General features: G+C 38.0%; 1 protein-coding gene across 1 annotated transcript in view; it reads left to right on the forward strand.

The window, feature by feature from the left end:
• The first annotated feature begins 939 nt into the window (after positions 1-939).
• LOC150095178 (uncharacterized) overlaps positions 940-19,500 on the forward strand; it is a 251,994-nt gene continuing 233,433 nt past the window's right edge. The window contains exons 1-2 of the mRNA XM_090411216.1: positions 940-955; positions 16,547-16,707. Coding sequence (XP_090267342.1) covers positions 940-955; positions 16,547-16,707 — 177 coding nt within the window. The remainder of the gene's footprint in view (positions 956-16,546; positions 16,708-19,500) is intronic.

Raw genomic sequence — 19,500 nt, forward strand, 5'->3', positions numbered from 1 at the left:
ATCAGGTGACTGTGATACAGCAGGGATTCACCCAATAGACTGCGACTTTAATGTTGGCTAATGATTTTTGTCATTAGCTATCTGATCTTGTTTCTATATTCTGATGGATTCAGATGGCCGATTCATATTTCTACCAGTTGAAATGTTGAATGGTTTGAGGGATTTGATGTGAACTAAGATTGTTAGAATGATGGTCTTAATTTTTTAGTGATTTCAGTGTAGTACAATGGATAGACAGGATGAGCTAAATATTGACTCGTCCATACATTAGGCTACATTTCAGGCGAGGGTCAGCGTGAAGATCCCACAGATCACTGAGATTAGCTTTCACATTTTAATTTGAGTTGTGTTTAGAGAATACCATTAACGGCAGAAGCAGGGTCGACCCTAGAACATTTGCCGCCCCGTGCAATTGCATATTTTGCCGCCCCTTTTCCCTTATTTTTCTTATAATTTATGTTAACTTTGCCACCCCAAAAACATTTGTCACACCGTGCAAATTTCCGGCCCTGGGCAGAAAGCCTTCTAGTGCAGAGCCTGTTCAACAATCACTAGATATCTTTCCATCAAAATATTCACTCGGTCACATTGGGAATTATTATTACTATTTAATAAAGTTCGGTTTTAAATTTCTAAGATGAATTTTATCTCTCAGCATCAATCCGTAAAGTATGAGCTATGTTTTCTCTTCCCATCAAACATGAAATCATCTTCTTAGATGATTTCATGCATGATGCTATTAGAATTTTTTGTAAGACGAAAATTAAACCTTAAAATTGTTGAAAGAATTTTTAACCCTACTGCAAACAAACTTTCTTTTCTTCCAGGTTATGAATATCACAGAAAATATTTTCTTAAGCCCAAAAAGAAACGTAGAACTTAGATATAAAGGGGATGATGTAATAGCAAGTTGCACTTACAAATCAATCGGAAAGAAAAATGGCTCACCGTGCAGGTAATGATTACTTAGAATCACGACCAATTAAGTGTGCATTTGATTTAACACACACACACACACACACACACACACACACACACACACACACACACACACACACACACACACACACACACACACACACACACACACACACACACACACACACACACACGTTTCAGTCTTAACAGAATTGCAGAATACACTAGTCCGGTGAATTACTGGATCACGGAAGCAACCATAAAATATGAAAATTTCATGGTCTCTAAAGCCAATCCGTGGATCGCTCGAAATTTATTTCACAGTTTTAGGGGGACCTGTTGTATATTGGAAGATCGAGTAGCGTTTCAGAAGTGATAATCGTAAGAAACATTGGAGGAAAATTCCTGCACGTGTTATTCAATTGGAATTTATTATTCCAAACATGCTGACCTGGAGGTTTACATATGACGTTGCGGTCAGTACAGATGACGACAGGAGGTCTTTTTCAAACGCAGGAGCACTTCGTCTAGTTAAGATCCATGGGAATTCTTTCGCACAGATATAGGGAGACACAAGCATTCGTAATTGATTGCATGTACATGACTACACGTGCATGTGCAAAACTGCCTACCATGGATTTTACCGCAACAGTTTTTCTATCATCGAGTCTTGGGTAACAGAAATGGTGACTCATCAACTAGCATGTGCAAAAAGCACAGAGAAATTGTTCTTCTGTCACGAAATCTATGTGTGTCCATTCTTCGTTTGGACACAGCACAGTCGCAGAAATTGCACAGCTCTCGCTGTGATGACGATGGGGTGGGGTTTCTTTCTGGTACCGTGCATACCTCAATAGTTCTCCAAACTACACAGAACGATAATTGCTGCGTTCAACTATTCTGATTCTGATATCGTTTTATGTAATATTGTAAGAAATAAGGTTTCCAATCCTGACACAGCTGCAGCTGTTTGCCGCTCCTTCCGCATGGTTGTTTAATAATTGATAGTGACAGCCGTCATTATAGCCCACGGATCTCCAAAAAGGTAGTTGGGGATAATAAAAAATAACGTACCACGTCATCCTGTGGATAACAAAAAGACTTTGAAAAGATATTTCATTCTTTATTAATTAATGCTTGCTTGAAACTTATTTATATGTTTGTGTGTTTTTTAATATGACCCGCTATTGTAGGATACAAGCAGAGCCGTTTTCTTACAGGTCAGGTAACGGAAGTGCATATACGCGAGTGGTTCTAAACGATGAGGGTTTATTTTACATCCATAACTGCTACGCAGTCAACTCGCTCTGGGGATTCCCTCACGCAAATCGAATTCAGGTCTCAAGAAGTTCCGGTGAGTCAATTTATTAATAATAATAATTTGCGGTACTTGCAAGCTCATGTCCTGCTATGTATGTATATATATATATATATATATTTGGGTTAGGTCATTAGTCTTTTGCCTAAATAGTCACGTGAATTAATTGCTTTATTCTTCTGGCTGTTTGTGACACGAAAACATCATCTCCGCAGGAAATCCCGCTTGCAGTAACATCAAAGTGACTTTCGGTTGAAAAGGTTTTTCGTATTTCATACGGGATTCTAACCCACGTGCTTCTAGTCAAAGCGCATCGTCGCAATGAACTGGGCTACGAAGGTTCTTCTGAAGTTTTTGATGTCTTTCTGAACTCATTTTATTTAGTCTTTCACTTAAAATGAATTTTATCACAGACATTCTGAATTTGGCGGAAACAGATGGATTTCGAGTTAAATTTTGCACTTCATTGTATTTCAGACATGCTAATTCGAAATGTTTTGGAAGTGTAAGCCAAATGAAAGCTTTAATGATCGGTGACTAAATTGAAAGCGATGTTCTTTTTCGAAATCTTTCGCTGGAAACGTTCTGATTTTATTTTTGACTCTCCAAAACTCTCATTACGATGAAATGTTATCTAAATAGGCTTAAATGGCTAAACTTTTAGGACATCCTCGGCTGTAATACATCTCGCTGTATTACAGGCCAGTAATGTTAGTTATGGCAGATCCCCGAGAGATTGATAATCGAATAAACCCTTCTTCAGAGACAATTTCCTTAGACAATGATACACGTACAGTCCTGTTTACGAAAATGCTGCAATTCCATTTACCTATTCGCCCTGTTCTTCTCTCAATTTTGACAATGACATGTTTGTTGTGAGTGCGTTTGAGAACTCTTACTATGCTTATTAGGTACTCAGTTAGTTGGGATCCACTGGATACTGATCGGACGCTAATGGGCGCAATTTAGGACTTTGCCGAACAAATTTCTGTGCAATTTCTTTCCTGTACTCTCTGTTGGCTTAAACCAAAAATGATGTGATGGTTTTGCATGATGAGATTTCATGCCGGCTCGGACATCGCCTGGTTAAACAAGACTGCCGCTGTTTTCTTCATAAAATCCAGGACGAATAGATAATGTCAGCTGCATGAACAAGTTCCATCTCAGCAACCAGAAGAAGAAGAATAACGCCAAGGAACTGAAGGCAGGAATCATTAATATAAGGCGTATTAATGGAAAAGACTTTCAGAAGAACGGAAAAAGTACCACGTGGTCGTTTTCATAATCGGCATTACTGAGACTAAGAAGAAGACAAACTCAGATGATATTTTATAAATAAGAAGTAAAGGATGTTATTTTCACGCAATATTAATCAAGGAACAGAAAGAGTAGCGATAGCATTCAAGACAAATATGAAGATAAACGTCTTGATTGGAAGCCAGTTTCAAGTGCATGCATAATTCCCATCGTCAATTATGCATGCATTGGAAGCAAAGTGCGAGGGCAAGAGATTGGCATTTTCTGTAGGCGATGATGCAATAGAGCCATCTGGGTATGACAGAGATGGGAATAGTGTTGGGCAGTAGTTACGACGGATTGCTTTGCGAGAGACCAAAAGGCTCGGCTGCCGTTTGGACAGGTTGCTAATTTCCTGTGTTTTTGTTCTTTCGAGCTCTGTTTTGGAAGCATTGATTGTTTTTATTGCATTTATTTAGGGCTTGGGTATAAGTTCTAAGAGCATGGAGCTCTTGATTTGAGCCAGTTATGGTATGTTTGGTTTCGTATTTGTACATCATTGGCTCATCTTTTGGAAAACTAGGGTTTAGTTAGGGAATGCCAGGTCAGAGTACTGTGAGGAATGTATGATTCCATCCCGGTGAGGATTACTTCGGTGCATATGTTTGGGTTGGATGGTCGCAAGCAATAGTCCGACCATGGGAATGGGGTATAGAAGTTGTAGAGGCTGTCCCACATGGCACTGTTATAATGCCAAACTACTCTTATATGGGAGTAGCTGTGTAAGCGTTTTTGCCTTAGGAGGAGATGAGCACTAGGTTGTGGTCAGAATTGCCTATGGGGCCTCTGCATTAACTGTGTATTTGGAATGGTCACTGGTCAGAAAGAGATCTTGTGTATTTGGAGAGTGGTTCGGGTTATCAGGTATTCTGGTTGGCGTCTTAACAAGTTGTGTAAGGTCGTTAGTGATGGCAAATGTTTCAGCATCTGTGCCTGCAAGATCTGTACAGCTGAAGGAGGAAAGCCAGTTGGTGTTGTGGACATTTAAATCTCCTAGGACATGATTTCTCTGTTGGGAAAATGGGACTGGAGAAAGTCAATTTTAATGTAAGGAAATTAAAGAGCTCAGAGGCGTTGGGTGAGAGCGATAGAGACAGCAAATGAATTTGACTGACTGGGGAAGGGATATTTTAATCCAAAGAAGGTCAAAATTGGGCGATTCTAGGTTAGGTGCTCTCTGGCAAGGTATGTCGGTATGAATTGGAACTTGGCCTATATTCAGCCCATTCCCAAGAAGGGGAACGAATCTCTGCCGTCCAACTACCGCCCTTTCTCGCTCACCTCACTCCTGTCTAAAATAATGGAAAAATGATCAATTCTCAACACCTGCACTACCTCGAAGATACCTGTCTAATAGACGACCATCGGTATGATTCCGTCGCTGCCGATCAACAGGACATCTACTCACATCTGTCACCCATCTCTGGACAAATGTCATGGAGAAATTTGGCGAATCTCAAGCTGTTTTACTTGATATCTCCAAGTCATTTGACCGGATCTGGCACAATGGTTTATTAAGTAAGCTACCATCGTTTGGTCTATCTCAAGACCTATGTATATGAATTTCCAGCTTTCTATCTGGACGCGCACTATGCGTAGTGGTGGACGGTTGCTTATCCTCTCACCATTCAACTAATGCTGGAGTTCCAAAAGTTTCTGTCCTCATGACCTAGTTCAGTTGACCTCCAGCCCGATACACAGTTTTGCAGCACATTGCACTCCTCCCTTTATTTTGATAAACCTTACTCCACACAACTCACCTCAACCTACAGAACAGCAACCACCATATCTCTCAATTCAGATCTCCAAGCCATCCTCCAGTGGGGTTCAGATAACCTAGTCAATTTCAATACTAATAAAACCCAGTTCTGTCTTATTTCTCATTAAAAGAACCATTTTCCACCGGAATTATTTTCGAAAACACCAAATTTCCAGACAATTTGAGATTTCTCTTCTTAGAATCACCCTGACATCAAGCCTCTCCTGGTATAAACACATAGCAACCATTGCATCCTCAGTTTCTAAAAAACTAGGATTTCTCCAGGATAAAAATTTTTTCTCTAGGATAAAGAAACCTTGGTTTTCTAAAATTAATTCTCCCACATTGCCTAAGCTTCCCCCCTTTGAACACCATTACTGCAGAAGTATGTACACCGCAGAAAGAAGACAGGCAACAACATCCAAGAAAAGGTGTGTGCGAATTTTCTTCTACTATGCGACATATATTTGTCTCTAAAATACATCTGCAATGCCCTAAGAATTCTTGAGTAAAACGCCAATGACATTAAAAAAGGGAGACTCCTAAACAAACGCAGACAAAATAGCCGTAAAAATAATAAACTAGAATTTCTCTTTTGCTCAAGACGTTACTTCACCCCTGAGTAGCTGTTAACCTTATACAAATCAGAAATCTGCCCAACCATCCAATACTGCTCTCAGATGTTGGGTGGGGCCCCCAAAAGCTTCCTCAAAATGCTTGACTCAATACAGAGGAGAGAAATTAGTCTTATTAATGACCCATCACTTACCAACTCGCTCCCCCCACTTTCACACAGGCGTTTGGTTTCAGCACTATGTGTATTCTACAATTTCAATGGCAAATGTTCATCTGAAATAGCATCAAGAATTCTCCCTCTTAGTACTAACCTCGTGGGAACACGTGCGCCTTGAAACCCAGAGAACAACTTTCTTCTCCTTCTTTTACTGCGTACCATACCTTCGTCACTTCCAATGTTGAAGGTGTTTATTTATAACAGAGCAGCCTTGAAAGATGTTTTTTCTTTTGCTGAGGATAAAGTCAATTTCACTAGTTTTTCCATTTGGACTTTTTCATGTCCACTTCCTAGGTGTTCTTTTCTTGAAAAAATAATTCATGATGTACGGGTTTTATTTTTCTGCAAATTATATTAACCTTGCCTCTTTGCTCCTCTCTCATCTCTCATGCCATATCTGAAATTTCCCATTGAGCTTTCATTTCATTGTGTATACTAAGTCTAAAGTCTCCCATTCCATTGCAATTCTGAAATGATGTTTTCCTTTACTTAGATTTGGGGTACATCATGATAGAAGGCTTCAAGTTCTTCGTCAGTATGGCTTATTGTTGATGCATAGACTTGGATGATCTTAAGAGTGTATCTTTTTGAGATTTGAACAACAATACTTGCTATTCGATCAGATACACTGTCAAATTCTATTATGTTGTTCTTCGGTTCTTTGTTGATCAAGAATCCAGCTCCACTGATTCTTTCATTATCTTGGCCTCTATAATACAGCATGTCTGTGTTTTTTTTAATTGAAGAATTATTTTTCCATTACGTCTAATTTCACACAGTCCGAGAATGTCCCATTTAGTCGCTTTAGCTCTTTTTAGCTGTTTAGCCCTACACGTTAGCACTTCAGTCCTACAGTTTAAAGTTCCAAGGTCTAGTTTCCAATGGCACCGTGATCTGGTTAACCAGGGATTCTTAGCACCCTCTGCCTTCGTGTTTAACTGCCTGCTGCCGCTGTAGGCAGTAACAATCTGACCTCGGGGAATGAGAGCCATTTTATTTCTGTTTGATTAATCTTGGAAGAGATTAGGCCATAAATTCACCATGCTGGCCCACTGGGGGTTGGTGAATGGAAATATTTTCACGAGGGATCGCCAGTCCCAAACATACTGGTCCACGGCTCTTTATTCAATATATTCAGAACTGCCCTGGTATCCACGTGATAGTAGTTAGGGTTTACGCACATCCGAGACCTCGGGGATACGCTCGGAAACCAGTAGGAGCCCCGAGAATCGATAGGCATACGGAAGGTAAATATTGAATGATGGCAAAATTTTCTGAACGCTGTTGAAAAAGCTTAGAAATGGAGGAAAGAGTACTGTAAAAAGGAAACAAAGATGATAAAGGTGACATGAAAAATTGAAGATAAAGATATCCTATTAAACGACACATCAATGTCAGAACCGTAGTCGAAAAGTTTCACGAGGAATGCAAACAGGAGGGCATATCAATATCAATACTTGTGATACGAAAATCGTGAAAACTTAAAGTGTGAAAAGGCAGCTGGAGTAGCGACATTCGACCCAAAAATTTAAACATATAGGAGGTGTAAAGGGTAGAAATATATATGAGGTATAGGAGGTATAAAATGTTGCCGTGGCTACACTGCATACTTCAGAAGGCCTGTTCAAAAGGTCGAATTCCAAATGATTGGTGTAGGACACTCATAGTTCAGCTCTATTCTCTTTTTTCAATAAAATGGGAATAAAGCTGAATGTGAGAATTATACAGAAATTTCTCTATTAAGTGTTCCAGGTAAGACGTATGCAAGCATCGTCGAAAATATTCAAAAAAAGAGAGACTGGAAGAAGAACAATCTGGATTCAGAATAAATAACGATTGAAAACATCACATTTTCATCATTCCACCAACATTTCAAAAGTCGTAGGAATATGAAAAGGAGCTGTTTCTTAATTTTTGTAGATCTGGAAAAATCATATGGAAAGGTGCTCTGATTCAAAATCTTACAAAATTTCAAAATATTACAATTATATCGGGTGAATGGGACATTACACAGAGCAATACGCAGACTATATTTAAGTTGTAAGAGAGCAATTAGAACAAAATGAAACACGAATATGTTTGATGTGAAATCAGGTGTAAGACAAGCATACATATTATCTCCATTTTTTTTCATCATCTAAATGGATCATATTATGAACAAAAAAGTGGCATTAAACCCGATATTACAATTGGAGATATCAAGCTTAGCTGTCAATTTCATTCAGATTATGTTGTACTTCTGAACTCATCCAGGGCAAATCTTCAGTCTCTGAGAAAATTGGACAGCGGCTATAAAAGGTTTCGCATGAAAATCTGCAATAGATAGAAGAAACAGATAATAATATAGAATATTTCAGCTGCATTCTGAATGGAGATCCATAGAAAAAGGTAAAATATTTTAATTCGTCACTGTGTTTAGTGAAGATTGCAAATCAAATTTGTTTACAGACAATGAATGCGCAAAGCTGATATGGTGGAGGAGCCAGTTGAATACATTTATACAGAGTGAAATTAGCGAAAATAATAAATTAGCATTACAAAAGAAAGTGTTCAAATCAGTTTTAATTTATGGTTCTAAGAGCAGTATTAAAAATAAAACATTTTGATCGAAGATTAAAGACCCGATATGAGAGTTCTGATGAAGATTAGGGGATTTAATTAATGGCGGATCATATTCATGTCTTCATGAAAATGGAGATATTTGAATGAAGACTCTTGGAAATAATTACAGTAAGGACCAGATATCCTCCATGACATAATCTCGTTAAATAAAAAGATAGATATTATAATGGAACCTGGCGCATTGTCAGCATTTAAGAAAGTGCCAACTGAACTGCTCTAATTCAGATCAGCACTTCAACAGAAGGGAGAAAGGATAAGGAAAGGATTAAAGAAAAAATCTATATAGACATGTTTTACATATTAGGTGCATGATTAATTTTTATTGACATTTTGACAGAAGCACTGATGCAGTGACTCCAGTGTTATTTGAGAAGAAACAAAGAGACAAAAAGACAAAAGAAAAAGTCAAATTGGTGTTTTCGAAAAACTGAAGGTTGTTATCACCCTACTGAAGAATGGTGGGGGCGTTACCATTTAGGATATTTTAGGTAATATTAGTCTTGAAATCTTTGAGCACTGCAAGATTTGGTCATAAGATTAGGAGGCTGAATGCTGTCATCATGAATACGATTTGAGCTCACTGAGTGAATGTCGTTTAAATGGATGCAAAAGATGGTCGGTGAAATAGCCAGAGCCCATAGGCACACTTGCATCAATAGGAAAATCTTAAGAAAACCCGTCACCATTACACTTAGTGAGAATTAACTGCGATCCACTTACAAAGGAAGAAAGACAGTCTAGAAAACGGCAACTTGCTCAAACCTCCCGATTCTAATCTTTATTAAATAACTTGAAGATGTCAACTGCACAAGTTTTGCCAATTCTTTCCTTAGGAAAACTGTCCAGAGGTGGATGACGTGGGCGAGGAGATCTGGAAAGGATCTTCATTTGCGCATCTCGAGCATGCTACCTGCACGCCTTATGTTTCTCGCTATCTCTGAATTATTATATTTCGACATACGCGATGAAGGTTTGGTGATGCTCATCGAAAACTCCCACCGAAATAACTTCGAAGTAATCACAATCTGCCAGTGTATCAGTCAGAAGATTAAGAAGAAATGATAAGGAAAACCAAAGAATCTTGTAATCAAATATTTCAGAACCCTACGAACATATTCACCATATGTTTAGTATTGCTGGTGAATGAACATCATTTGCTCTCTAACAGCTAATACGGGGTTTGAAATCTCACTTTAACGGTACTAAAAGTTATTTCTCTTGGCTGTACCCCATTCAGACCCAGACAGCTGGCAAGAGCTGAAGTAAGCCGCCTCCTATTGGCGGGACCTGGGTACCTTCGAGTTCCTACGCTGTTTACTACGTTACTTAATCTCTTCTGTGTGTCACAGCCCCAGTAGGGTTCGTTCCATTACTATGAGTTTACCAAAGCAGAATTAGTTCCCCTATGTCGATCCAGGAGTAACTGTGGAACTCCACTCTGGTGATTGATCTTCGTCTTGAACGGATTGCAATGTCCCTGTCACTCTTCCGCGCAATTCCATAAAGTGAATTCCACCACTCTCTCCATCAGTAGACATTCCATTAGATGAGCGTGACTCTTCCCAACCGACAGTACACAGAGAGAGTATATTTGTCCCCACTTGCATTATGGCAATTACAATTCGGGAGATCTGGGTAGGCATCGACGAGCAGAACATTCTGTCACCGTTTGGAACGCTTCTGCAACTCTAAATGTTCCTATAATATTCATTTATGAAATATCTGGATTCAATCAGGAATAATCTCAAAGAGACGCTTCCCGTCCAGATTGTCAGAGAGAGCCTTTACTACAACTATTTTTCTTGGTGTTCATTCAAACCATCTCGATGCTGTTAATGCGGAAGTTTATACAGAGTGGGCATAACCATGATGGGCTATTCAAGAAGAAGATTCTGCATCCTCCAATATTCCTGCAACATCCAATTATCCAAATATATCAGGCCAACCAGGAACATCATCTCAAAGAAACTTTGTCTGAGCAAAATTTCACCAAACCTTTATACCCGGTATTTTCTTGCTGTTTATCACTATCCAAAACATCCCCTGTTAATGCTGAGATGTGTAACAAATGTGCAAAGGCATGACGGGGACAGTTAAAAATAGATAATTTCTTTCCGTCCGTGAAGCCTCATTAGCTACAGAAGATGTAGGCCATATAAATGAGGTTTTTGGCAGAGGTTCTGCCCACGCGAACAAAATCTGAAAGTAGATGACATCATAGACTGTCATTCTACTTAGAACTGTTTTAAAGAATATTACTAGAATGTCACTCAATGAAGTATCAATTAAAGTAAAGTCGTAAAAATTTTTTTGAGTCAACATCGTCCGGCCGGTTAGCTGAGTATCATCCTGCATCTGTTGGATCCAAGCAGTAAGGGAGAAAACGCCTTTATGTCCAAAATTAGACATTAGATAAGTCTATAAGAACAACAGACGTGTTTGTGCCAGACCAGTACTAGAGAGTATTGATTCCTGCTCCAAATGAGATGCACAAGGAATTTGTACACTTTTGGAGGGATGAGTTTATCACTCAGCCAGCATACCTATCTAAATTAGTGCTTCCTCCTGTTTCAAGGTCCATTCTGAAAGTTGAACTTTACCGTCCATCTTTATTTGATTAAATGGTCTTCACTTCGAGCTCCTTCATCAGTTATGGAACAGATGGCTTGACTCCTGCCAAGCTTCTGCTGGTTTTTCTGCTTAACGTACCAGATTTAAATGTTGGAAGTTTTTCCACTTGGTTGTACTATAAATTAAAGATGCCAAGAAATTATATTCTTGATTTAACCTTTTATCCTAGTGAAAGCACAAAAAGTTTGCGCCTCAAATTAATTTTAGAACTGGAAAACTCGTATGTGACAGCTGAGGACTTCCCCCTAGAGGAAATATTGAAAGAAATCTTCAATGAACTAGGGATAAATATAAATGGAAGAAACATCGATCACATCAAATACGCAGATGATACAGTAATCCTGGCAGTATTTCAAACAATTAGAAAAAATAATCCATCTTATAAATGAAGCATGTAAAACGTTTGGAATGAGGATCAACAGCAGAAAGACAAAATAATGAAAATAGGAAGAGAAGTTGAAAATATCTCAATAAACCTGGAGAAACAAAGCCTAGAACGAGTAAAATCCTTAAATGGTCGAACATGAATAAATTAAACAAAATATGGAAAAAAATAACAAACTCTAGAAACATCTTTTAGTCAAACTATTCAAAATCATGATCATCTCTACAGCAACAAATGGAAGTGAGTCATGGCGCCTTACTAAGAAGCAACTACTCATAAAACAAAAGTGCATTCGGGGGAAGTTCCTTAAGAAAAATGAACAAAACACACCGGACTGAACATAAAACCACAAAACAAGTAAATCAGGATCTCAACTACCTAGACAACCTCACAGACATTATATTCAACAACAGCTCCGATGGTTCGGCGATGCCATGACAATGCCTCCTCGCAGACTTCTAAACATCATGCTAAATGGAAGAAAGCAAATCAGCGTCCAGCCGGAGGACCGAGGAATAGTTGGCTAAGAAACTTAAAAGAAACAGGCAAATTCACTAGTTTAAGAAGACTAGAAATTGAACCATTTGGACACCGATTGTACCAACAGGACTCACCAGACAGAGGAGATCAAAATGAATAAGAATGACTCCACATCACTTGCCTTAGTATCCCATAATGCAAAGCACATATCCTTACGGCAATTTATAATGCCATGCATTACTAACACCGGTGACTCTACCACATGTTGCACGTAATGGAATTCTCTCGCTCTCTCTCTCTCTCACTCTCTAATTACTGTCTCGAATGGATCTAGTAGTCCATTCGGCAATACGTTCGCGGTTACGTCTTCCTCACGATATACCACTCGAATTTCTCCATTCCACTGCAAACAAAGCAGGCCCCGGGGCTCTTTTATTGTGATGGTTTGTCCATAGATTACGACTGTTTTCTAGATTACAGAAATTTTCTCTCTCCACTTAAGAAATATGTCTCGCTGCTTCTATGACTTCATGAAATTACGATGATTATGGACGTGTCAGTAGATGGATGTCTAATGGAAGAACACCGATTACGACTGCTTCGGCTCAACACGGGAAATCACCTTTCATGATGTATTGCCAGAATTTAAAACGTATTCCCCCTCAGCAACAATTGAAACAAAGATAGGATTTCCAGCCTGGTGTCGAATATATTATTATTATTATTATTAAGTGAGACTTCCAGGGAGTCAGAGACTCATCGAGGAAGGTCACATACTACACACACCAATTATCATTCTTATTCTTGAATTCCAGGCTTCTTGCACCATAACATTAAATGGGAATCCATTCCAATCACGCAACACCATCTGAGAGAAAAATCTAGCCCTCATCCCCCTTCTTAGCGTCCTTGCAAGGATGCCCTCTATTCCTTTCCCCATCCTCCATAAATTGAATCATTCCATCAATTGAAATCCTGTATGACCCTTTCAGAAGTTTGTGAGTCTCAATCATGTCACCTCTCTTTCTCCTGTTTGCTACTGTCAGAAGTCTACAAATTGTCAATCTGTCTTCATGATCAGTATTCCATAATCCCGATATCAATTTTAACACTCTCCTTTGTACTCTCTCCAATATACCAGAATCATAACGGAAACCAGGAGGCCAGAACTGTGCACAATAGTCTAAGAGAGTCTTGTAATGAGGAAAAATAACAACCGTATCTTTATATGTGAACGTTCGTTTCAGCATTGCAATTATCTTTTTTGTTCTATTTGCAATGTTTCCCACATTGCCCCTGAACTTCAACTTCCTGTCTGTTAACACTCCAAGATCCCTAGCCTCATTCGTTTCTTCTAGCATACTCCGCTCAATATATTACTACACTGGATATCATTTTACTTTACATTTACTGACATTGAACTGATGTCAGCAAGTGCTGCATATCAGCAGCATTCCTGATTACTCTACCAATTATTTCATCATCAGCAAATAACTGTGTGTCACTTGTAAAATCCTTCCCAATATCATTCATATACAGATTGAATAACAGTGGACCAAGGACTGATCCTTGTGGTACACCAGAAGTTACCTTAAATATTGCAGACTTATATCCCCCACGTATCTATTCTTGATATCTGTGAGTCAGCCATCCTCATATCCACGCTAATATTCGATAACCCAATCCCATATTCTTCCATTTATGCAACAATCTATCGTGCTGTATTCTGTCAAAAGCCTTAGCAAAATCTAAAATTATCATGGTGTGTCATAAGATTGTTGCAGAATGTGAGCAAGTTGCTAAAACATGATCTTCCCTTAGTAAACCCATGTTGCTCATTGCGAATTAGAGATTAACTGTCGACCCATTTCTTAATGTGAGTTCTAATCAATTTTTCCAAAATATTCACCACCACTCCTGGGATACTAATTGGTCGACAGTTGGATAAATCGGTCTTAGCACCACTCTTGTGATTTTGTTTATAGATTTAGATTTAGTTAGATTTAGATTTAGAATATATATTTAGATAGAAAAGAATCAATGCTCTCTCTCCACTCGAGCTAGTACAACTCGGGGAAGAAGATATGATGGCAGAAACTGTCATCATATCTTCCCCGAGTATTATACAATCTTATCGCACACATGGAGTGCGTATCAGAAGACACAATACAATAGCGAGGGTTATAGAAAGTACATTGAAGAACAAAGGCTGGATAATAGAAGTAAAATTTCACTATAGGAGTAACACTGATCTGATGAAGCCTGATTTGTAGTGGATAGAGGATTTGAGTCTCTCGTCAGTGACTTACACGTTGTGGGTGACGGGTGGACTCACTGTCCTGCAAAATCAGAAATCTGATCTGCCTACTGTGATGAAAACCAAGGCTTAGTACGACTGCTTCTAGCAGAACACCACATCAGACCAAACTTTAACTCTGCAACTGCATCATTTAAAGATGTACTGCGTCAGCAGAGTTGTATGGATTTACTAAGCTTTGGACACTCTTAGGATCAGTTCAAGATACTCTGTTTGCCTGCGCCTATACACTGGAGGCAATAGAATCCTACCAGAGAATGGCTTCTCGAATCCACAGCTCTGGAGATGGACAGCGCAGGATATACTCGTATGGTTGGGACGTAGAACTCTTCTGATGTTACGTGCGTGATCATAGTTTCTAGCGCTGTTTTCCGTCCGAAGTTAGAATAATAGAAGTAAAATAAAATATGGGATTTTGAGGATGTCTTTCGAAATCAAAGAATATAAAAACAATTCAGAAATGTTTCAGTAAAGTTTCTAGTTTTTAGACATTCATGAAGTACAATTCATTCCTTGGAGAAACTGAAGATCACAAAGCTATTAATTTATGGCATTTCATCAGAGGATGAAATGGTTTATTGTTCCCTTCAGAAATTACTGCAGTTGATAATTGAGTTAGCCTGTGCAGCCTGATTTTTGATCTGCTGTACTCCAGTTTCAGAAATTTAGAAGATTCGATTTTGTCTGAATATACACGTTAACCTCGTATAATGCGGTACTTATACAACGCAGTTTCGATTAAAACACGATCTACAAATTGTAGTAACCCTTTATTTTTTCATGTATTTTTTACCGCGCGACTTAAAAATCTAATTTTATCTTCGTTAAATTTGCGTTTTCCCGTATCGCGCAGGTAATTATAAGTAGCGAATTTATTTTAGGGGAAATAGTCTTTAGCGCGCATCTAGTCAATTGTTTACCGTATAAAGTTCATTGTTGAAAGTTTTTTGCCAGGAAAGCGCATTAGAAATCATAAGGTTGTTAATCTCAAGCTGAGCACTTCATTTTCTGGTGAGTTACATACAATATGAAATGTTTTTTTTATGTGAAAAAATGTATTTATATAGTGATGGCCACTTAGAGGGCTTTTGCGATATCGCTGAAAACGAAATTAGTGAATTAATTGATTGGGGAAATAGATTTAAATGAGGAGGAACTGGTACAATTAATTGATGACGTCGAACCAAAGAAGAGGAAAGTTCTGCCGAAGATTCTGATTGTGATGAGTCCGTTAAAGAAATCAGTTTGAAGAAATTAGCATAAAGATTGGACTTGGCAAGAAAGTTATTTTACGGATAATGATCCCTCAATGGAGCGTTCCGGAAAATTCACCAGACAATTGGATATTTGTTTAGCTCCATATTATGAACTCAATAAAAAAAAATGCAGCCTAGTGATAAGCAAGGTCTTATTACTGACTTAATGAAAACTAAACCAGCTTAAGTATGCAATGAGAATTATACAAATGATGTCCAAGAGATTTCAAGTGATGACGACGTCCGGCCACTCGTAACTAAAGAACATCTATGAAATGTCGTTTTGAAGACAATGATGATTAAAATCTTCACTTTGTTTTATTTTGCCTAAACCTTTATGCATCATGTGCAATGAAGTTTACGCGCAATTTGTATTTTTATAAGTTTATGTGCAATTTGTATTTTTATAAGTTTATGCTATGTATTTTGTTTCATAGTTTATACGTTTTCCCAACTTATATATTTTCGTTTGATATGTCCTTATTGTTTATATAATTTAAAAAAAACGATTTCGGAACCTAACCCTACTTTTTCTATGTGATCTGAGTCTCACATGACGCGATTTATGTAACGTGGCATTTGTGTGGAACCTAACATCCGCGTTATACGAGGGTCATCTGTACTCGTATATATCGCAATGTTTTAACTTGTCAATGCTATTTTTATGAAATATGAGAGAGACGTAAATTTTTGTGTCTTCTAGTAGAAAAATAAGACCGAAGTAATCATTGTTATTTTAAAAACATACGTTTTATATTTCTCCACTTTCAGAATTAGAACTGTCCTTGCTTATTGATCCGTGGGATTATGACACTGTTTTTGTGGATCCAGAGCTCCTCGTTTCCATTCATTCCCAACGGGAGATTTTGAATCCTCACTATGATGGAGAGTCACTTGAACCTGGAAGCAGCTACAAGATAAATCCCAAAATGGTAAATTATCATTAATTCATGTACGAATTTTAAACAAATTCCCGACGAGGTGGGTTTGGACTACTCCAAACTACGCCTAAGCTATTCATTGTTAGAAAGAAAGAAAGAAAGTAAACTCAAAAATGATCAAATTTTGCCAGAGAACTTATGAGAAGATAAACTTTTGCACCTGCGTTGTTCGCTTTTCTTTTATTTATTTTTTTAATAAAAGAAGGATCTAAAACATGGTTTTAGATCTCACTGGCCTGACAGCTGTTCGGATTGTTGATTCTCATCAGATTTGAGTGGAAACGACATTTCGTGAGTGGAAACAATATTTTATGTCGTTTCCACTCACGAACTTTTTAAACCCAGAACATTCGTACGGATGATAAACTAGATTTTTTTCCAGTTTTCTTAATTTTATATTTTTATAATGTTTATTTATTTTTTACTAAACTCCTGTAGAGATCAAACACGAACATTTTCCAAGCCTCTTCAGGTCTCCAATAAGAGCGATCTCACGTCAGACGATGAAATTCCTCTCCCACCAAAATATTGTCCCAAACATCCATGCCCAGGGAGGGTTTAGAAGGCCAGAATTGTTGGTGATTAGAGGGCGAATTCCAATTAGCAAATTAATGACTTCATCTTAATTGCCATAATATCTCATCTTAGAATGCTCACATCCTTTCGAAAATAAGTCTCTATGTACAAGTAGCCCAGACCAGAAGATACTTCACGCACAGAATTTGCTTACATTTGTATAAAGAACTAACGAAGAATATAATCTCTTGTCAAATTTAATTTAAATTATAATCAAGGAAAAATATCTTTCAACCGCTATTTTAAACCAGAATATTTTAATAACAATGTGATACACCTTTACGCAACTTGTAAATGGGAGACTTAGTTTTCTGCATTATTTTAATCTGCATTAAAATAATGTATAACAATGATTTCTGCTTCATTTCAATCTGAGTATCTTCACTGGTTTGGCTTCCCATGATGAGACTTCGATCTGATTCCCTATTCTTGACCATTCTTTGATAGAATTCTTGGAAAGAGACTGGAAATACTGTGGATGCGAAATAAGGTTTATAAATGTTTCTGCTGCATTCAATGGAACAGTTCGACAACGTTCTTCCAGGAAATGCAGCCATATTTACTCGGAGCACACTACCGTACATCATAGCAGCTGGCGACTGAATTGTTGAAACCCCACATTAGACAAAATAGGAGGACACCCCCAGAAATGGAAAAGTGGGATAGGCACAGTTAAAAATATTTCTAAACATTGCTCAACTAGTAGACATTTGGAGGATTCCAATGAAAATCTGCAGGATTACATGCACATCAATCAAGGTATTGCTACCCATCGTGATCGAACTTATAACTCCTCTTCCATTAACAATAAGATAAGTCAGATGAAACATCTTGACATCAAGTTGACAGATCATTATCCAGTCCTACTGAAATTCCGTTGCAGGGAACAAGTAGAGATCACCTTTGTTCCACCGAATGTAATTTTTCGTTGATGTTTTCATTGCAGACCCTCTCCTCCAATGTTACGAATAATGTTACCTGGAAGTAAGATATGTGGTTAAAACTGAAACAAGCAACAAACCAGAATATAATTGAATGGGGAAAAACAAAAGCATTCCTCAAAACAAAATTAATTGAGACCTGTTTAAAGAGAGGAGCTGATTCGTGGCACAACGCAATGATTTAAAATGCAGACAATCTTCAGAAATATCAACATAGAGATAAGTGAAGAGGCAGAAACAAGAAGAAAGAAATTTTAAGATAAGAATACAACAGCAGATAGCCCTTCAGCTGAATTTTTCAATAGAAAATTTACAAAATTTCACAAAGAAAGGACTACAACTCAAATCTGCGTTAATGGAGAAGACATGTCCACCATCCAAGACATCCTTGACTCCTTTCAAACACTGCAAATCTATTTCAAGATAATAGCACTGCGGGAAATTATAACTCTTGGAACATTATTGGCTTTCCTGTTCATATCCAAGACCGACTTGACAGACCCATTACAGCATCTGAAGTGACTGCAGCTCCTAAAGAATGCATGACAAGAAAATTCCCATAGTCTAGAGATAACATTTTACCACAAGGCCATGGATTTTATTCTTCTCATTGTTGTTGTTATATTGTTTATTTCTTTTCTCTCTTCAGGACACATACCAAGCGAATTTGTAGCTTTACGCAAGCATACAGTCCTCATTCCAAAATCTAGTTGAGTTCATAACTTAATCAGCAGCTAAGGACCTATTTCTCTGATTAATACTGACAACGAGATATTTTCCCGCGTTATCGATTAAAATATAAAATTACGCAACTCATTCCTACTTTAATTACGCATCTCAAAGTAGGAATCTAATTAAAGTCCACAGGTGTGTGGTGTTCCAGGCTGAAGACTAGAATTTGACGTGTCTGGTACGTGATCTTCTCGGCTTGGTTAATACCAAAAAGCAATCAATGGCGGGGCAATCGGTAAACCTTACTGAAGCATTCAGTAATGTCCGACATCTCTTTCTGTTCCACATCCTCCAGAAAATTGGTGTGGGAAAAAAGATGCCGTAAGATATTAAAGAAGCCCATTCTAATTCAACTACCTGGCTCCTAGTTAGCGGGTTCCTATAAGACCCGGTCAAAAATTCAAAAATGGAGTCGAGCAAGGAATTCTTTGCACTGGTTCTTTAATCTTTCTTCAAGGAAGTCGAAAATACACGTGCTGTCGATAAATAAGAGTTCCTCATAATAAATTAAAAAATCGATAACTATCAGTATGAA

This window comes from Typopeltis vanoorti, chromosome 21 (assembly GCF_054136105.1).
Source record: "Typopeltis vanoorti isolate ZY-2024b chromosome 21, IOZ_Tvanoo_1.0, whole genome shotgun sequence".
In the NCBI taxonomy this organism is placed as follows: Eukaryota; Metazoa; Arthropoda; class Arachnida; order Uropygi; family Thelyphonidae; genus Typopeltis; species Typopeltis vanoorti.